Here is a 21,646-nt window from a genome sequence, read left to right as displayed (position 1 = left end):
GAATTTGAAAGCAAATGATAATGGTACTCTCTGTTTGGTCTTCTGGACTGTGAAGCCTGAAACAATGCTTTCATTCTTCGTGTTTATTCTCTGACTGTCATGATGTTTCTTGATTTCTGTTACAAATTATTTACTAATCATTCTCTGTGTTTTGTAAGGATTTCCAGTCCTTGCTGGTTTTCTTGTTCCAGCTTCCAAATCTCCTCAAAGGAACCAAATCATTACAATAGTTTACTGTAGTTGTTTTTTCCATACAAATGATTACTGTGGTTGTCATTTGACTTTGACAAGCATAAATACAGCAAGGTGTTTTTTGTGATCAGGGAATAGGAAGGTGTAATTCAAACTGAATTGCTGTTTAGCCTTTAAAACAAAAAAATTACAATACCTGTTGTACAGTGAAGGTCTAGTAGTTTTTTAGTGTTCCATGTAAGATATAATATAGGAATGCACTACATGAAGGCATGCATAAAATATGCAATACGTCTGTACTTTGTGCATCTTTTATCAAGGGTTTAGATTTTAAAAAACCCCTACTTTTTATAAAATGAATATGTACTTGGATGCACTGCTGTTTAATTTTTACCCAGTTTAATTAGGAAATTTCTTTCATGTTCAAATTGCTACCTGTTAATATTTTTCCTTTTATCATAGTTCTTGCCCCTACTTGTCAGTATTCTTTCAAAGTACTCAAATGCCAACAGCTGTCCCGGTACAAGAATCTAGTGACCACAGTGGAATCTGAGTATGTTGTGTCAATGAAGATCACAAAAGCTTCTCTCTCAAGTACAGCATATTCCAGAGAATAAGGTACCAGAATAACTTTTGTGCTTGTTTTACAGGAAGGCAGATAGGTGCCTGATTTCACTAATCTCTTGGTTCTGTTCCTTCAGGTTCTCACATCAGCCATAACGTAGCAGGTAGCAGCATGCTGTGTCTGAGGTTGTAGTCTTTTTCGAAGTGTAACCATAGGGACAAATAGGGATGACAGGTTGGTGTAGGATGGTTTTTTGGTTTGGGGTTTTTTTGTGTCAAAGTTCTCAGCACAAATGCAACTTCTTCTCTTCAGAGGGATGTTTTAGTAATCTTTTAGAGAGACAAAGAAAAAATTCTCTAAACTGAGAAAGTTGCTATGATCTTTGTGATTAGGGCAGTCTTGCAGTGGAGTAGCGAACTTGGGATACTTTAATGTGTTTTTAATGCTAACAAGTAAAACCATACACAGCACACTTACATTGCCCCCAGCAGCCAATCCCAATTGTACTTTACAATTTTACTGGATGTAACAGAATTTTGTGTAATCTTGTATTTATTTTTAAAACTAACAACAAGCAAACAAAAAAATCCATCTTCAAAACCAAGGAGGAATAGGTTTGCCTTTAGATGCTATGAAGTTGGTTGAAACTGAGGATGCTCATATCTCCTTAGGGCCAGGACTTGGTGTTTCTAAATATACTGGAAGGGAAAAAAATATTCTGTGCTTGATTGTAAGGGAGGCTTATAAAGAAAATATAAAAAAGAATAATATTTTAGAATTATATTCTTGAAAGGCCTTACATTAAAGTGTTTGAGATAGACTTGATCTAATGAGAGATTGTAAAAAAAATCTAATGGAAATGATGGATGTCTCAGTTCTGTTGCAGAATTGCACTGTGATACTGTATTTTAGTTATGTTTCTTTAATAGCACAAGTTGGAAGCTCATGAAGTGGAATTCTGAACTACCTTAATAGACAACACACTGATGCATACTTTCAGTCTCAAATTGCTGGTGCTTTGAAGATGGTACTGGAAATAGTCAGATGGCTGCATTTCAACGGTGGGAAACATTCCTGTGTGTAAATACTGTAAAGTGTTTTGGAGGGGGAAACGGCGCTATGTAAATGTAAGACATTAAGTGCCTCTGAAATAATAATAATAAAAAATCTAAAGATAAAATATATCTAGGCTTTTCATGTTTCTTAATGATGTGATTAGGAATTCTGTAGTAAATGCATATGCAACAAATGCTGAGTTGCTCAATGAGCCGATTGTCTTTGTGTTCAGCTTTGAAAAGCTGCAGTGCTGTATGAAATTTGCCCTGGAATCAGCCAGGTGATGCCATCCAGTTTAGGCTTTACCAAGTACATGAGCTCAGTTCTTGAAGACATATGCTTAGAGCAGTGGGATTATAGGTGCATTAACTGCTCTGTGTCTGCACTGGATTGGCTCAGTTGGCTGTAGCCTGGTGCTAATAATGTACGAGCCATTGACCTAAGAGCTGGACTTGATCCTTCTGGGTCCCTTCCAGCTCACAGTATTCTGTGAGCCTGGCCTCTCCTTTGTCTCCTGGCCACTTCTTTTCCCTTTGTTGATTTTAGAAGGGCCTGAATAAGATTAACATAATATCAGTATGTAATTCTTGTGAGTGCTCCTTAATCTTTTTATTTTGAGGATAGTAAGTTCACCTTTTTCCACATTTATTGTATTTTTAATTTTTAGTTGTTTTCTTTCGTTGTGGTAGACATACCAGCTATCAGGATACTTGAAACACGGTAATGTAAAAGTGCAGCCAAAACATGCTTGAATTGACTGATTTTTAAGTGATCAGTGTTTTCTAATACTAACAAGTATGAATCTTTTTCTTTTCTTACCTGAGATTAGTTGTGCAACAAGTGTATTGTAAAGCATTCTTAAAGGGTAGACCTCCCTTTGAAGGAAAATGTCTCAACCAAGAACGCAGTCTTACAAATCAAAGTGTTGTTCAATTAGGTTGATGAGTTAGAGGAGGAAAGAAAGCAATTTCTGTGTTGTGGAGGGGACGTTTAATACATAAATTTATTTTTAGATACATTAAGGTATAAGTTAAAATCCATTATTTAAATTCAAATTTAACTGTCGTTGGTACCGTGAGATGTCCATAGAAACATCCATGGTAATGACCATCTGAAATCCCACTGCAAAAAATAGTGGGGTGAAAAGGTTGACAAGGTTTTATAGAGAAAATAAACCACAACTTATATCTGTCAAGAAAATCAAGTGTACAAGTTCAAATCTGCTTACAAGGCTGCTGTTCAAAGCAGTTATTTCTATGTATAATCTATTTGCTTCTTTCTTAGGTGGACATAGCCAGATGGTTTGTGCGAGTCTCTTTCCTGAGCATGGAGGGAGGTTTCTTGATTTTACTAATCAGGGATGTGCAGCTGTGCCAGGAAGGGGTGGGTTGGCTGGTTTTCTTTCCCTTCACATGTTGTTGTTCAAGGTCTGGACACAGTCAGGTTTTTGTTATGATGCCTGAAACTTCACTGGGAAGTTTAAAGTGGCTGTGCACGTTGCAGGTCCCTATGTTTGTTTATGTTCTGATGAAATCCATCCTGTCACGTGTACTCAGAGGATGAAACTGGTTTTATTCAACCCAAACCATTCTATCATTCCTCTTGAAACAGAAATATAACCAAGTTAGGTTATTATGAAAGCAGCTTGTCTTTCACGTTAAAAATCTTAGAAAAAATGTTATCTTCAAAGCCTTCTTTGAACTTCTGCATAATTTTCTTTGCTTGAAATCAAAAGCAGAGTCAGGTGACAAATAGCCTAGAACTTCACAGACAGAAGCTGTTTTAAGGGAGTAATTTGGAAAATAGAGTAAATTCAGGGATTAAATAGGAATAATAGGCCTAAGCAAATTCCTTGGGGATTGACTTGGGAAACTGAAGACATTTTGCCAGTAATCCTGCAATGAATGCTACAATGCAAGAATAATCATCCAGTTGGCATTTTTATATGGGAGAAAAGGGAAACTTGGACACTCTACTTATGTGGGGGTATAGCTTTCACAAACCAGACTTAATCACAGTCTCTCTTACACTGCTTAGAAACCTCTCTTAGAAAACTCTCTTAGTGACCTTTGGCAAGTCTGGACCATAAAGATGGAACACAATTGCTTTTACTGTGAAAGGACACATTTGTTGTAATACCCAGCCCTGTTCCCTGCTTTGCTTGTCTACAAACCAACATCCTTCATTTCCCACCCATCTCTCATTTTGGGAAACACATGATGAACCAAAATGGAACAGAACTGGAAAAATGAGGTCACTTCTGTCTAGACCCAAAAAAATGCTGAGACTGGTTTACTTGGGGAGAAATAGGGAACTCCACCTACGTGACTAAGCAAATTTTCTCCGTTAAAGTGATTTAAGAGTTTGGCCCAAATCAAAGCTAATTTTTTAATGCTGATTATTGAAAGTTTGGGGGAGGCTGCTTTGAAAGACAATCCATGTGTGCAATTGAAGAGGCATTCTATGTAGCCAAATATACCCTCAGTCTCCTTACCCTGAGTGGTTGAGTGTGAATAGGTCCTAAAAAACAATTGACTACTTTTAATCACTGTACAACAATGATAAGTGTAAAGGTGCTCCCCAAAATAAGCTAATGTTTCTTTAGCTTAATTTACTTATACTTATACTTAAAATACTTATAGTATTTTACTGCAGGAATTTGTTGGCACAAAAGCAACAGCTAAACACAGTTATGTCAGAAGTAACTGATGGGACAGATGTGGTAACACTGAAAGATGAAGTATCTCTAGAGGGATTAATGTGTTGGGAAAAAATAATGGTTAAAAAGCAAAGCATGTGTGCCAGAGGATTGTTCAAACTTGGATGCAATATTATATATTGCAACAAGACTTCTCTGAAAAGCCAGGAACCATGTGCAAAAACTTTTTGGAGCATAGTGGGGAATTAAGGGTCAAAGTCAAATTGCAGCCCATCAATGCTAACTAGATTAAGAAAAAAAAAAACCTTTCAATTTTTTTCAATTATGGAAATAGTTGTCTTGGAACTTTAGTAGGACTGTGTCTAACAGACAGTAGTAGCTCCTGCAAGCACCCTGTATTTTGCTGTCTCAGAGTTTGTTCTGTAAGGACCTGCTTGAGAGACAGGTACAGAAGAGCAGCCTCTCAGCTGAGACCTGTTTGGGCTTCTTGTGCCTATCACTGGCTGTGGAATGGAAAGTCATTGTTTTCAAAAGGTGTTTTTGGGGTCGCTTTTTCAAGACAGGCTCAGTAGAACTCAAAGCACATCTGGCCCAAAATAGCCCCAGTTTCAAACACAGCTGCCCTCCAGCTATTCCTACCCGTGTCTTTCTTTTCCTTGCCACTGGAATAGTGTGTTATCACAGTTCCAAACATAGCTTGCATGTCAGCATAATTCACAGGGCTTCTACATCTCAATTTATGACATGTGCAGCAGTAGTAAAACATTTCCCAGTACTTCTAGAAGACTACAGTTCTTTCTATAAGGTTCTTAGTCTGTTCCTCTAAGAGTTAAAAGGGCAGTAAGAGGACTCTGTTTTCTGTTTCAAGGATACTGAGGGAAGAAAGTCTAGTAAGAAGCTTAATAGTCAGCATGCAAATCTAATTCTGAGCTATTCCTGAGTTTCTGAGACTAAAGAAGTTTGTCAGGAGAAGGGAGTATGGTTTTGTGCAGGCTTCAACACCAACTTGGAAACAATAGGTAAGTACTGATGGATTGTTAACTGGGCCTTGTTTCCAGCAATGTTTGAGTATTGACAGCGCAGGGTACATTGTAGTCCAGGATTCCTGGAGAAGCTGTCAGAGGAAAGCACTGTACAGGACATGGAATGTGTTCAGGAGAAGAGAGATGTTCCTGCCCTTAATATCAGCTCTTATTGAGCTGTTCAGTCTCTCTGTTCCTTTTCATTATTAGAAAAGAGAGGATCTAATAATTTTCTCGTGCCCTTTTTCTCCAAATTTTGGTGAACTCTGGATTTAAACTGGATCTCAGTGTGTTAATCATTTAGAAACATTTGGATTGTTAATGCGCTGATTATGCCCCTTTTTACCACTTGGTGTCACCTTTTCTAGGCTCACGAAGCACAGAAAGCAGACGCAGACTGCAGAATTCCTGCTGAGGCGATGGCTTAGGGTAGAGGCTGTACGTGCAGGGGCGCTGCTCCCATGGGTGGCTGCGGGGGCAGGCAGGGTGGGAGGAGCGGCTGCGGGGTGACGGTCCTGCAGCGCTGACACACGGCTGTGGTCACCCTCGGTGCTCTCTGGAAGCAAGTGATCGTGTAAGAATCAAGTGGAGAGCTGGGAAATCAGACTGAGTATTATCTCTGTGGAGATGTACGTATTTGGGATGAAGGAATGGTAAAGTATGAAGGCAACAGAGGGAAAACTTTTTCTGTTAATCAAGGATGCACTCTTTAAAATTAAAAAACTCAACTAACAAACCCACATTTTTCCCTTGAATAAGGAGTGCTTCCTATTGGAGTAGGTTTTAAAATCTCACTTGTCACTCTAGCTCTTCTAGTACATTAGCTGATTAATTGAGTTGTGTAATTACTGAATAACTTATTTTAAAAATACCATGTGATCTCACTGGGAAAATATTTCTCTGTTGAAAGGAAGGTGAGTTTTAATTAAACCTCTTTTAATAAAATATTTTTTAAAATTTAACAATGCCAGTACTTTGCTACTTAAATATTTCTTGAAGCAATAAGGTAGAAAACTTGAAAATAAAAATAGAAGAAAATGCATCAGGGAGTTCAAATGAGATCTGGAACTGTAAAGTTCATGTTGATAACTTCATGGCTATTTTAAACAAGATGCTAAAAAAATTACACTTAATTAGGCACAGTGAGGTATTTGGAGCAGTACTAGTGAATGTTCTGAAAGTTACTGTCTCAAAAACACTGACCAAGGGGAGCTGTAGAAGGTAAAAAAATAATGCTTCCATGCTATTAATATGTTTCTGTTTGTGATTAAGAGACACAGATTTATTCAGATTCTATATTATGATTAAAATGATAGAGATCCTACCTACCTGTCTGAAGAAATAAGGCAGAGGGTTCATCTCTCGTGAAAAATAAGTAATGGGAATGAGTAGGGGATGGAGGAGAGGAAGGAAAACATCAACAAAAGAACCAGGGGAAGCCAGGAGCAGAAGCATTTCGAGCTTCTTACAGGAGCCAGTCACACAAATATGTCACTTTTGACAAGATGAGAAACGGGCACAGCCTCTGCAATTGGACATCTGAGACAGCCTGGCAGTGAAACCCTGGGGGCAGTCAAGGTGGCTGCTTGTTTATAACCAGATACTGACAGGTTTTTCTGGAAGAAACCATCCCTGAGGGAAATCTTGCTGTGAACTTGGCTAATTCAGCTACAGTTAGAGGCTGAGGAGTTTTTAATTTAAAAAAGAAAGATGTTCTTTCTGGGTCCTTTGGGGGATGCTGCAAGAGGCTCCGTGGGTTGAATGAGGGCCTGTGCCAGAAGAAGCAGCAGGATCTCTTGGTGGGAAGATTTCTCAATATATGTAGTAAGGAAGAGATCTTGTAGCACATCTTTATGTCCTGAGCTTTGCTAAAAGTTCTGCTGTAGGTGCACTGGAAGTCACACACATCAAATAAGGGAAGGGCAGCTCTCTGTGGCAGTTTGTAAGGGACAGGCTGGGCGTAGTCTGTGAGGGAGCATATGCCACGGTGAGTAACACCACACCTAAGGGTTGTGGAAAGATTTTCAGCTGACCAGTTCCTGCTTCTGTCCTGTCCAGCAGGTTGTTCTTTTCCTGTCATTCTCAAACATGCACACCAGGACAAACATAGACTATAGAAAGCATGGTTTGTTGTATGTGGATAAATTCTGTGTAATTAGATTATTCAATTGACTCTTGGATCTGGTAATGTATATTACAAGGTTTCTGAAATTGTGGCAATCACTACTAACCTGCGAAAAAATCAGCTTTACAAAACTGAACTGACAGGGTAATCTATCACAGTTGTTTATTCTCACTTCGTGCAGAAAACTCTTTGTCCTGAGTTGCCACATAACTAGTGATCCAAGTTAAGCTCATAATCATGTTCTTATCATTACATGCCTCTCAGCAGCCGCCTTCTCACACTGGAAAGCTGAGTCTGCTAGAAATAGCTAAGCTGTTTGCTGCCATATCCATCATACACTTATGAATCTCTCTACAGTTGTTCATTTTAAGTAATGGCAGTAATTTTATTATCTGTGTTTGCTGTTAGGGCTGACAGAAAAGCAGCAGAACAGCATCAGCCTTTATTTGCTTGTGTGAAGAAGAAATGTGGTTTTAAAGCAGGCTTGTTAAAGTGTGCAGTGTTACACATTCACTTGCACAAGGAGAGGACACAAATACTGTGTGAGGGAGCTATGTAAATGTGTTTATCCACTTGAAACAGTTGGATACCTTTTCAGATGATGGACCTAAGTGGAACAGGGGAATAGGGAGCATCAATAGGAACATGCTTGCTTACAGAAACCTGCTTAGAAGAGGAGCCAGGGAACTTAGCTGCATAGGAAAAGCCTTCCCTTCCTCATATCCATTCCCTGTGTGTCTGCCTTCATCTTAAATCCATACAGTGCTGGAGTGGCCACATGTGTGGGCCTATTCTTTCTTCCTAGTGACAACACATTTATTGGTATGACAACTTCTGCCCAACCCAATACTCTGAGAAAGTCTCTGCCTAAAACATTTTGCGTGGGTTCAGCCCAAGAACTAGAACTTACAGAAGTTTGCAATTAAGAAGCCCCTTTCTCAACTGTCTCCACAAACAGAAAACACCCTCTTTGAAATAGGATCTGTGGGCCCCGTGACTCTGGTTACTCAGCATTGTTGGATGATAACATACTGCAGCTAGGAAACAGAAGTGCTTCAGACTTCCAGAACTGGTCCAGTCAGGGGTCTCTCTTTTACCATTTAAGGCACTTGTTTGCATTTCTGTGGGTGTCTCTTCTCCCCTCCTTCCCCCCCACCCAAATTCAGAACAAACACAGAATCTCTTTAAGTAATGAAGTATGATTTATAGCATACTGTGTTGTCTATGACAAGCAACTGCATGGTCTAATTTAATAAATGCTATGCTGTAATTACACGCTTTCCTTTTCCTATTAACTCTTCCCTTTTGTGAGTCTGGCACTGAATGAAGCTGAGGAAGCAGAGTGCCTTGGGGAAGGGAAGTAATGATGACAACTTTGGAATGTTTTTAAATTGACTCCCACGAGCTCTCATGTTTTTGATTGTTGTTGTAAGATTCCTTCTCCATACAAGGTTTATACATCAGCAGAAAAGGCATTAAGCACTTATTGCTCAACACGAAGTAAACAGGGTTTTGGGGGGGGAATTTTGGTATTTTTCTTCCCTCTGTAAAAAGAGGAATTAAAGACCCAAGAAAACCCCCCATAAACCACACTTAGACATTCCCAGGAGTTTTGACACATACACAGATGGTAGCTATAGTACAGCAGGGATGAAAAATAAAAATAAAATTCCGTACAAATTGTTTGATTGGGATAATAATTTTGTAAGGTATTCCTTCTCATGAATACAGTGGGGTATCTTCTTTTAAGGCATGTATAAAGTGTTGAGATCCACACCAGTTAGTTCCAACTACAAGGTGATTTTTTCTATTCTCTTGAGTTTTTGTGTTTGTGTAGGCTGACCACCATCATTAGCAGTTCTCATCTCTGAGGCAGGCCCATAATGCCTTGAATGAACATCAGTAACACAAGTACAGGCAGCACTGTGGGAAGGGAAGGAGAAGCTGTGAATGCAAACCCTGACTAATTGCTCATGTAAGTGGACAGCAGAAATGTGACTCAGGACTCTTCAAACCCTCCAATTTGTGAACTGTGGCTTCTCCTAGTTTTATCCTTGCAGGTGCCCTGGTATTCTGCTTTATACACTGTTAGATTGTGGCAGTTTGGCTACACTGCTGTCCCAAAATAAGTTTCCTGAATGTATATTTAATTTAGTTCTGGAATGAATACTGTACAACGTTTTGAAAAGGAAAAGAAAGACTTATGTTTCCAGTCACCTTTATTTTACTAGAAAAGTATAAATTACAATCATAAATACAGATAACACCAGTATAAAAATTATATCTATATATATTTATATATATAATTATATTTATATAAGTATATAATATAAACATAATTATATATAAAATTATATAAAAATATAATTATATATATAATATATATTTATCATATATATAATTACATTTATATAAATATATAAATTCTCATTTATAAATACTAAAAGTCAAAGCAACAGGTATCTCCAAATCCCATCACCAAGATGATTTGAATCTACACCACAGAAATCATTCTTCAACTGTTAATTAAAAATGATGTTCAAATGCAATAAATACTGCTACCTATTCAGTGCTTGCTGAAGTGAGTTACTGTTGGCTCAAAGCCTGCAAAGTATTTGTTCTAACACTTAGTTGAAACTATCAGAATCCCATCTGTATAACTCTAGGTGTAGTGTAACTGGATATATTTTCCAGACAAAGAGCAAGTACCTGCTTCAATAGTGTTTCTCACAAGTTGCCAGTGCAGTAGTTTCAGTTTGTTTACCTTTGTCTGCATCCAAAGATAAACAGACCAAGTTAATTTTATCCAAGAAGTGCAAAAATAATAGTAGCAGTTTTGTCGTATCTGAACTAACAGATTATTTCACCAGTTAATATTGATAAGAGGCAGATAAATACAGGGTTTGTTTCATAGAAACAGAAAAATATTCCTTTTAGTTAGGTAAAGGACATCTATTTTTCAAAAGTAGTGTTTTTTCCCCTCACAAGTACCGTAAATCTTCTAGCTCAATAAGGCCATGCTGATCAAGTTAAAAGTACCTCTAGTTCAGAATCCTGTTTGACAGGACAACAGAAGGAGCTTGGGAACAGTCTATGAAAAATGTCTCTGCAAAGAGACCTTGGCAATTTAGAGATGGCCAATCACCAGCCATAGGGAGTTGTACAAGGGAAAGTGCCGGGCTTGGCACCTGGCATGGGGCAGCCCTGGAGTACACACAGGCTGGGGAATGAGAGGCTGCACAGCGGAAAGGGGCCTGGGGGACCTGGTCAAGGCAAAGTTGAACATGAGCCAGCAGGGCCCTGGCAGCCAGGAAGGACATCCCTGTCCTGGGGACATCAGGGACAGCATCCCAGCCAGGCAAGGGAGGGGATTGTCCCGCTCTGCTCTGAGCTGGGGCGGCCTCACCTCGAGTGCTGGGGGCTTTGGGTGCCACAATCCAAAAAAGACATTGAGCTGTTAGAGAGGGTCCAAGGGATGGTGAAGGCTCCAGAAGGGAAGCTGTGTGAGGAGTGGCTGAGGTCACTTGGTCTGTTCAGCTGGAGAAAAGGAGACCGAGGGGAGACGCTTCAACAACCTTGCCAAAGGAAGCAGAGGGGCAGGTGCCAATCTCTTCACTCTCGTGAGCAGTGACAGGACTCAAAAATCCAGCAAGAAGCTCAGTCAGGGAAGGTTTTGGTTCAGTATCAGGGAAAAGATTTTCACCCAGAGGGTGTTTGGGCACTGGAACAGGCTCCCCAGGGCAGTGGTCACAGCAGCAGCCTGGCAGAGGTCAAGAAGTTGTCAGAGAGCACTCTCAGGTACAGGCTGTGACTTGTGGGTATGGTGCTGTGCTGGGCCAGGAGTTGGACTTGATGATCCTGATGGGTCCCTTCCAACTCAGCACATTCTATAATTCTATGATTGTAACAGAGCACCAGAATGTTCTAATGACACAGGGCTTCCTGATATCTGGATTTTTTGTCTGTACTGTCTAGTGGATTTTTTAATCCACGTAAAGTTTGGGCTTCAGAATTCCTGTTTCAGAGAGCCTAAAAGGGTCCACTCAATTACCCAATTTTGTTGTTGGGTGTTGGGGAAGATGAAACAGGAAAGCCTTATAAATATGATTGCCTGGCAAAAGAATATATTTGAGAATATAGAGACTATAAGCGAGATTGAAATGAAAGCAAGCTTTGAGATCCCTTAGTTACTGAACAATGGTGTGGCCACTGAAGGTAATGCCCTTTTGATGAAACAAGACCCTCTGCTTGCAGACAGGTCCAAGGGTCAGAGCAGACCCTGTCAGCTTGGCAGAAGGCGTCCAAAGAGTAGTTTTTAGGGTTTAAAATGTAGCCCAATATGGTAATGTAGTGATTCTTATAGGTTGTATGGAAATGCTATAGGATTTGTATATTGTACTAGATTGGTTAGTGAGAATCAGAATATTCAACATAGGAGATGATTTATTATATTGTAACGGGAGCTTCACTTGCTTACTTACTTTCTGTACTCTTACTCTTGCCTCTTAGCTCTTACCCCTTTTATGCTTTTACTCTCTCACCCTCTCATCCTCTCTACCCCTCTCTTCTCTCGGGCCTGCTCCGAGCTGCAGCTGGCAGCTCCCAGCAGGGCCCTGCACCCAGGCCCTTTGCAATAAACTGCAAGTTCCACAACCTGGCTTCAGAGATCTCTCGTCTCCATCTGTCCTGACCGTGCTACCCCCCGTCACTCCTACAGTTGGGGTTTTTTCTGCTTTGGCTCTGCCACTAGTGTCTGCGGTACTTTTTCCTTAGATACCATTAAGCAGCTCCTTTTCTCTCTCAGCTCTTGCTCTCTTTGCTTTCTTGCGTTTACACAGAACCACGGGAAGGACAATGGCGAGAGTGATGACTGCAACTGCTATCACTGCTAAGATGATAAAGACTTCTGTTCCATATTCTGTGGAGGAAAAAAAAATCCAAGATTGAGTTATCAGAACCCACAATGTCACAGTGCTACAAACTCTTAGCACTCATTCCGCTGAATGAAAAAATGCTTTCTATATGTTAGTCTCACAGAAGTGGAGTCACCACATGAGCGTGAACTGAACAGATTTTAACATGGATTTGTTGAACTGAAGTAATGTTTTATTCTACCTTGCTCACTCTAGGTTTTAATCCAGTTTAGTTAGTGCACTAAAGTACCATGCTAACACCACAAGGATAAGTAAAACCATTCCCCCTGCCTGTACATTATTTCTGTCCAAGTGAAAATCTATTCAAGGTTACAAGCTAGAAAAGACCAAGAGAAGATTTTTCTATTTAAATTTTAATGAAATTTTAATTTATCACTTTTGTGGTAAATTCTCTGGATAAGAAAGCTAATTTGAGTTCATTTGCCATTTTAGAAGAGTTTTTTTCTAGAGTGCAAATATTCTTACTCAGGGAGAAGAAAGATACAGTACAGTAATGTGATATTATTTAAGTAATATTGATGACTGTATATTGAAGAAAGTGTTATCCAAATGCCTGGCTGATTCACCTACACTTGCTAACTTATTTACCAGTAAAGAAGCCTATCTGCCAACCTCTGACCTCCTAACAGGAAAAAAGTTTTCTTCTCATCATCTCCTTTTGGCATAACTAAAGGTCAGTTCATTCTACAAGTAAATGGATACGTCGGTTTCCAACACTTTGATGTTTTAGAGCTAATCCTTCAAGCACTTCCTATGGCACCTGCTATTGGAAGGATCCAAGGAAAACAATTCGAAACAAAAATGAAGCTGAAGGCTAGTGGTGACATCTGGAACCTCAGACACCAGTCATCAACTGAGACATTTTAACCAAAACAGTTGGGCAAAACCCTAAAACCAGCTCCAACTAACTAAAGATGGTGGACTCTTACTTAAGAGGTCACTTACTTAAAGTGAGGTCTTGCCATGAATTTCCATGTTCCACCTGTGCATTCTAACTTACACAGTAAAGAGTTTATTTCATTGCAGGCACCAGAATTTAAAGATGTGGAATTTTTTGTTAGACTATTAAAAACTGAGTGACAAACCTAATCTGATACTTACCATCTAAGGTATTCCTTCCTACACTGGTGCAGAGCACCCTGCTTTCTTGGCCATTACGATTTTCTCTGCGAGAGGGAATGATTCCCTGGACATAGAAGCAATAGTTCTTTCCACTGTCAACGCTTACTTCAAAATTATGGCTTTTTGTTGTTACATCTTTCTGTAAAGGAAAAAAATATTCCAAGTGTCAACTCTGAAGGTAACACAGAGATGGTGTAACTATATAGAATGTAACAATTATTACAGAACAAAAACTAGAGTTAGACCGTACCTTTCCAGAACTTTGATCTTTCCAGTAATAGAGTTTGTATTCCAGGTCATGCTGGAAAATATCTTGAATACTCATAAAGCTTCCATTAGGAAATATATATGGTGTAAGCGGATCTTTGAACACGACATTCAGTTTGGAACCTTTTTGTGAATAATCCTTTATCTCTGGTTTTCCAATAACAGCTAAACAAAGATTTTTAGAATTTAAAAAATGACATCATTTATATACAACACGCTCTTTTTCCTTCCACCCTCCATTACCTTCCCTTCTCAAATCTATTACAAGCTTACCAAGCCAGTGAAGGCCTAGATTGTAAACAAGTATCCTCACTTAGTATGCAATATTAACTAAATGGTCTGCTCAGTGCAGTGAGAAACAAATGAGAAATAAACTAAAATCTTTCACCCTCCCCTACAATAGGGAAAGCTTTATGCCTGAATACCTTCTTTTCTGGTATCAGCAGGGTTACCATAAGAATCTATAGAAAAAAACATTTAAGCTCAATCTAAACCTTGTTTAAATCAACAGAAGTAATCTTGAAAATAAATTTATAGTAAGATTTAATTGACAATCCTACTTACTCTGGCTATAAGGTGTAAATTTTTCAGAGACTTCAAAAGGTGGCTCTTCAAAGTTATCCATCTCCGCAGGCTTTACAGACAGTATGTGTGCTGTATAGGTCTCCTTTACATTCCTGAGTGCATCAGTAACATCACACTCTGTTTCTGATGTCAGTATGCATTTTCTCCTCACGTCAGATGTCTGTCTGAAAAGAGCAAGAAGGAAATGTCAACACTTTTGAACCAGACATATATGTACTACATACTTAGATACATTAAAAAACATTTTCCCCCTCAAAGTGTATAGATTTCCCTCATCCAATAGAACAGCCTTGCAGGCTAAAAGGAGAAAAGCTCAAAAGTCACTATCCTGTACAGCTGTATTTCACAATTCAAAGCAGAATTCAGTAAATCAAGTATGATTGATATTAATTACAGAAATGTGCCATAGGACACATTTGGTTTTGCTTTTATGCAAATGCCACTAAGAACCAGACAGTAGCAGCAAATTTCAATGCAGAATTGCAATTTAAAAACACTGACAAAAAGTATGAACCATGCACTTCTCTTGATTTTTAAATGATAGAAAGGTCCATTTACTTGTGAAATAGCAATGAGACTATGAAAAATGTTAATTTCTCATTTTACTTCCTCACAAGAAGGAACAAAAAAACAGATTAGATATTAATCCTTCAATTCTTTTCCCTCTTTTTGCTGGTGAATTAAGGAAAGCAAAAATTGTGTGATCTCAACTGGAATCTCCCTGTTTGAATATTAACAAAGTGTTTTTTTCTCAAAGTAGATCAAGTTTCCTTGTTTAGAGTCAGCTGAACTCCCTTCTCACTTCATCAGATTTCTTTTGTCACAGATCAGTGAGGGACAGTGCCACAAGAAGTGCACTGAAAAGGGATAGAGGTTTGACCTTTTTGATGAAACAAATGTACTTTGTAAATATACGTGCACAAGAAAGCAAACATTTAATCCTACATCCTCCATAACAGCAACTTCAGTTAAAAGAGATGCCTCTGCTGCAGAACTACACCTGGTTCTATACTGAACCTCGGGCAAACAGATTTCAGGTTTTTGCAAGCAAAAAGTCTGGAAAGAAACTCCAGATTCAAAAATATCATAAAATGTGTTCTGCTAAGTGTGTGCTCTTAAGTCCATTAATCTAATCACGCCTAAAGAATGAAAAAGAGCATTAGCCATTACACTGGTATTTCACTTTTTAGTCATGAGAGAACACTCATTTATGTGCCACTTTCAGAGACAGTAGAGACTACAGTACCACTTTTTCATTACTATGTAGGAAGTTTGATGATGCATTTTCCCTTTGGGGCATGTTTAATAATGCTCTGTGTATTAAAATGGGAGCTAAAACCAGCACAGATTTATTACTTAACTTCATGGCAAGTTTTGTGCAGTTCTGAAAGAGGTATTAGCCACTTCACATAAGCTGGCTATGTTTATATCTACAATATTTTACAGCTTACATAAAACACAATATCAGAGGAAATCTTGACAGAGGGAAATGAACAAAGGTAATTTTTAGTATTACCCAGCAAGACAAAATTATTAATTACTGTGATTCACCAATTAGAATAAAATGCAGACTCATTTATTAGACACCTCCCAAGATTGAAGACACAGGTCCAGACATCTTGGAAGACATAAGTTCTGTCTAATATGTGGTATGTCATGTTGAGTATCAACTCCTTCAAAGTATCCTGGCTGGCTCTCTCGAGCAGCACCGAACCCCAGAACTGGAGCTGAACTGATCTAAAGCTCATTTCTCCATTTCCGAAGTGGGCAAAACCAGAAGTCTAAACCTGATATTTTTATAGTTGGACACTAAGAAGTATTAGGCAATTTTCCTAAATCCCAGTATTTGAGCACTTTCCCCGTTACATTCCCTTTCAGAAATATTCAAACATGCTCTCTTTTCATTTTCTTCAATTGCCATTAATGAACATATCATGGTGTTATCTACTTACCCATGTATTTCTACAGTATAGAAGTAGCCTGATGGTTTTGGTTGCCACTGTAGTATAGTTTTAAAATTGATTGAAGACCAAGTTATATTGACTGCTGTTGGTAGGTCCTCGTAGCCTTTAAATACAGAAGAGAGTGCCATCAGTCATATTATGTATAATTCCTGTTTCCCTGCAGTCATTGGTCAGTTGCCATTAATTGCAACTTGGAAACGTTTTCTTGGGGGAAAAGGTTCAGTCCTGCCCTTAGGAAAGGACTGCTCCTCTTACTAAAGGAATGTGTCCTGGTAGAAGTGAAGAATGAGAAGACAATTATTTTCTGTCTTGTAACTCTGAAACTGATGAGGTAATTTAGAGTTCCTTTTTGATCCAAGACCTTCACAGAAGGTACAAAAGCTTGAACATTCTCGTGAATAATTCCAAATGAGGCATAGTTCAAAATCATCCCTAGCTGAATCTGCAGAAAGCATTAGCTCCTGGATTCCCATTTCCATATTTAGGAAAGATAAAGTCTCTTTAAATATCAGTGGTTACCCTACACACCTACAGTATACGAGAGAGGCCACCCCGGGATGAGCTCGTGTCCCCCTCAAGCACATTTTTGGCCAGCCACAGCTGCTTCGGGGAAATGCCCAGGACGAAGTCGGATGGGAAAATCCCTCGCAACCTCGGAGCTGGGAACAACGGGAGGAATCTTGCGACTCCTCTACAGCAGCCCACCGCCGAAGCCGTCCCCGCTCCCATTAATGCCGCGGCCAGTGAGGAGCCCGCAGTGGCGCCCGGCCCCGGCCGCCGGAGCGCTGTGCAGGGAGGGCCCGCGTCCCTGTCCCCTGCCCGCCAGCGCGGGGCCGCTCTCCCCGGACTCCCTCAGGGACACCCCGTCCCGGGGCTCCGAGGGACCGATCGCCGGCGCCATCCCTCCCACATCATCCCGCCCCATCCCGTCCCGTCCCGCGGGCCGTCACTCACCGGCGGCCAGGGGCCAGAGCAGCGCGCCGAGCAGCAGTGCCCGTGGCGGGGCGGCGGCACGCGGCATCCTGGGCGCGCTGAGGGAGCTGCCGCTGACGGCCGCCGCCGCCGCATATATGGGGCAGCGCCGCGCAGAGGCGGGACCCAGGCCGCGCCCCGGGGCCGCGCAGCGGGGGCGAGGGGACGGAGCGCGGCGGAAGCGCTCGGGCATCCCCGATTGAGCAAACACAGCGCGGGATCTTCGAGGAAAGGGAGGGAGGGGCGCTGAGAGACGGACGTGTCCCGCGGGATGCAGCCCCGCCACCGCATCCCCCGGCGCAGGCCGAGCTGGACGTGAGGGCGCACCTGGACATGCCTGCGGTCCGTGTCCCTCTGCCTGGCTGGTGTCATCGGGCCCTTGTACCACCCCTCCCTTCTCCTCTTGGAATTCTGGTGAAACTGGACACCACTGGATAGCCAACTTCATCCTCTGCAAACATTTAGCTGGCTGTCGTGGGACACCCCAGCTCGGAAGTGGCTGCTCTGTGGGGCAGCTGGTCATGCAGAAGCGATGTTGGGTTAATTAACTTTGATCCCGTACATTCTGAAGGGCTAAATATGTCAGTCCTTCCCATGGCACACAGGACATTGGACACAACTGCTCAGCTAGACCACATCCTCCATCCCCTCACAGCGTGCCTAGCGGACCCTGTCAAGGCTCTTCGGTCACACCATACAGAAAGTAAGTTTCAGGTGTTCAGGGCTTAGTACCTCACTCTCCTATAAGCCAGGGGCTCTTAACCCTTTTCCTGTAAGGTCACATTGGAAGGGTATGCCATTTTCAGAGGAGCAGGGAATTTCTGACAGAAGGCGTTCCGGATCTCAGCCTTTGCTGAGGCTCGGGCTCCTGGGCCGTGCGTGGCGATCGCGGTGTCCCCCAGGGCCTTTGCCCGGGCGGGGGCTGTGCCTCTGTGTAATGCTCCAGCTCTAGAGGGAGCTGCGCTCGCAGGAGCTCAGGACTCTGCCGCAGGAAGGTGGGAAACAGACCGTGCAGTAGAACTGTGTCAGAATTCAGGGGGACATACGCATTTACAGTCTCAGACTGACTTATTTGCATTTTGATGCTGACTTGGTACCATGGACGTGGAACATGTAGGTAAGAGAAGAAGACTAATGGAGAAGCTGAATATTTCATTACCTTTAATTTTCATGATTGACACATACTTGTCTGCAAGCAATCAGTTCTCTCTCATAATGCAAAATAAATGCATATGGAACAAATGACAATATGAATTCAACCAGAGTCTGCATCAGAATCCATATTATTCTAAGGCACACCTAAACCCTTGACTTTTAAGTTATTGACATACCTTCATTAATTCCAGCCATACACCTTCTCATTTTCCTGCTTTGTTTTTCATCAAATTTCAGGACTGTCTTTATGTAGCTGTATGCTAACATTACCTCAGCCAAAAATACTTCCTGCTTTTAACTTGGTGTGGAATACAGATCTTGTGGGGTTTCTAGCTTTTCGGGATGGTGACCTTATAAGATCACAGCTGATTTTCAAAAGACTTTAGAAAGAAACAGTACTCACATGTTTAAAGAAAGAGATGCTTATATTAAATATTTAAATCACCTTTAGGCTTTAATTTCACTTAATTTCATGTAGTTCAGTCACAAAAGATGGGAAGTCGGTCAGTGGTGGTTTCCAGTTTTTATGCAGATAATCTCAGGATGCCCTTCTCCTGACTATTCCTTCTTATTCACATATCTTCTGTCAAGAGCTCCCACACTTGAGAGAGGTGAGGAACCATCCAGACCTTGTCCAGACAAACCAGTGTGACCACTGCTATCTTATTCCAGTTACCAGCAAGGTATTTAATATTCATTAACACTAGGCTCTTAGATGTTCTCCTCCTTGCTGCAGCATGAGAGAAGGAGGACACCAGTTTGCCAGAGCTGATCAGGTTGGCATGGCAAGGTTGTGATGGAAAAGGGAGAAGCACTGAGGTGAGGAGCTGCTGCTGCCACATCTGGTCTTCTTTCTCTTCTTTGGCCAAGAGCAGACTTGACCACAGAATGAGAACTGCTCAGCCCTGCCTGGCTCCAGGCACCAACCAGCGTGGGAGAGGAGAGGAACCTCACACAGCCTGACATGGGCTGAGGCCTCTGAAGTCTGCTCAGCAGCCAGTGACTTCACTGTGACATTCTGGTCACATTTCCTGTCCACTTTATGGGATTTCAACAGCTCATTTAACACAGAAAAATTGTGTCTTTTTTCAAACATTTGTTGTTACACGCAGGAGAGCCTTCTGCTGACGTAAAGCTCTGGCAATTTGTCTAGAAACTTAGTACTTGGCTCCTATAGTGGAATGCCAAAATGTAGGCATCGTCTCTACATGTCTCTAACCCATGTAGTCATCCTGTGCTCATTTAGAATCAGAGAAAAAACTCATTCCTAAGGTGAAGTACATATTTTCTAGTATAGGCAGCCAAAGCAAGTCAAATGAATCTATTTCAGTGCTGAAATAAATGGAGCATTTCTACTGATGGCGATGAAGATCTTGCTGGGACTGTTTAGAATATGTGGGAGACATGCAAGAGTGCAAGCCTGGCTGCACAATTTAGTTTAGATGACCTCTTCCACTCTGTGACATCTTCAGTCTGGTGAACTGGGTGGAATCATGGTTGTTACCCATTTGGAGGGTTTGCCAGAAGGCAAGCAGGTTCTACAGATTTTCTTTCCTTGATATGTTTGCTATGGAACCAATTGATTATGGGAAAAGTGAGGAGGCAAGCAAAACTAAATCTGTGAAACTCCATTGTTTTTTAAAGAGGTGCATGCATTTATTTTTACTGTATGACCTGCCAAGTCTCTAAACTGGTTTGCTTAGAGAGAGCTACAAATCTTTGCTTAGCAAAGCAATTGCCACATCATGTTTTCTGTACAGTCATATATAATTATTGAACTGGAATGCCTCAGGTGACATCAGTGACAGATTGGTTTCTTTACGCTGGAGGTTTTGCAAGACTGTAGGTAAAATTTTGTAATAGTTATTAAGGGTTTGTAATTCTGTACTGCTATAAATGTTCATCACTCCATGATGAACATCAATATCATCAATATCATCATATCTGATAGTGTCAAATGTATTTGTGTGAGCAGGATTTGAAATCACTGAGAAATTTTTCCACAATGAAATTGCTCCTGATATTTGTCTTAAATTGAAATCTTTGTTTAATTTGTCTTAGTGATCAACATGATTGGGTAAATAATGTAATTATACAATTAATTATATTTAATTAGAAACCCCAGAAGTTTAGGTATCAACCTGTAATTTTGGTACCTGCTCCCATAAATATCTTAGCATTTCTCTTGCAGACCTGCTTTATCAAATACTGTGTTATAAATGCATTCACAAACTAACAAATACCTCTGAGAAACAGTATTTGTAATTAAGAGGAATTGTAAAATGTTGTAATATTAGTTACTAAATTACCTTTTTGATGCACAGCAACTCAGTTACTATTGTCTCCCTTTGGTGAGTAAAGTCATTGAACCAGGGTAATGGAGTGAAGAATCAACTTTTTATACCTAAAATTAGCTGTGTTTATCCCTGAAATCTCCATACCAATGAAAGCCCTAGTATCAAGATTTCCTTGTGAATCCTTGATTTTCTATTATAAATTATTCTGTGATTCTGAAGTTACCTTGTGATTTTATAAAACAACATGTAGCTTAACAGAAAACAGTCAAGTTTCACTGGGATAGAGCTAGTTAAAATTTTAAATCCAGTTCTGACATTAATGGATCTTCTTTTCACTAGTTGGAAAAAAGTAATGAATAAACAAAGTTGATAGAAAATTTAAATTAGCAGAAGATATATCTTACAGGGGAATCACAGGTACAATATGAATTTCTTGCTGATAGTAGAAATCCTGAAGTGAATATTTGCATGTTTTTCTGATATTCTGCTTTCAAAATGTGTGTTTTTACCACGTTGGCTATACACACATCGCCTCACATCTCCTTATCATATGGATATGTTAGAAAGAGACACTAGCACAGGACCAGATCTCCTGGGAGTCTTTCGGTCTGGATGGGCTCTGGGTGGAAATGATGCCTGCTTGGGAGGCAGGACAGGCATCCCAGGGAGGGAGGCTTCGAGCCTTTTCCACTCTGAAAATTCTTGTCAACACTGCTTTGGTGTTAGCTCCA

General features: G+C 40.5%; 1 protein-coding gene across 1 annotated transcript; it reads right to left on the bottom strand.

The window, feature by feature from the left end:
- Positions 1 to 10,930: 10,930 nt before the first annotated feature.
- On the bottom strand, positions 10,931 to 17,911 carry F3 (coagulation factor III, tissue factor). The gene is made up of 6 exons (XM_054285712.1): positions 17,446 to 17,911; positions 16,480 to 16,594; positions 14,507 to 14,691; positions 13,926 to 14,107; positions 13,655 to 13,814; positions 10,931 to 12,537 (listed from the first exon to the last, which is right to left on the bottom strand). Exons 1-6 carry the CDS (start codon positions 17,909 to 17,911, stop codon positions 12,389 to 12,391), a joined length of 1,257 nt encoding a protein of 418 aa, XP_054141687.1. The 3' UTR covers positions 10,931 to 12,388.
- Between the last annotated feature and the right edge of the window lie 3,735 nt (positions 17,912 to 21,646).

Source organism: Melozone crissalis, unplaced genomic scaffold (genome assembly GCF_028551555.1).
Source record: "Melozone crissalis strain CALT ecotype California unplaced genomic scaffold, PUWL_Pcris_2 ptg000045l_1, whole genome shotgun sequence".
NCBI classification, from domain to species: Eukaryota; Metazoa; Chordata; class Aves; order Passeriformes; family Passerellidae; genus Melozone; species Melozone crissalis.
The sequence above is the reverse complement of the archived record's forward strand: the minus strand, read 5'-3'. Positions and strand labels throughout refer to the sequence as shown.

Coding starts and splice junctions, on each gene's coding strand:
- F3 (XM_054285712.1), bottom strand. CDS start 17,911: ATGAAGTTGGCTATCCAGTGGTGTCCAGTTTCACCAGAATTCCAAGAG. Junction 16,595..17,445: donor GCTCTGGCCCCTGGCCGCCG/GTGAGTGACGGC, acceptor CTGTATTTAAAG/GCTACGAGGACCTACCAACA. Junction 13,815..13,925: donor AAGATCAAAGTTCTGGAAAG/GTACGGTCTAAC, acceptor TTTCCTTTACAG/AAAGATGTAACAACAAAAAG.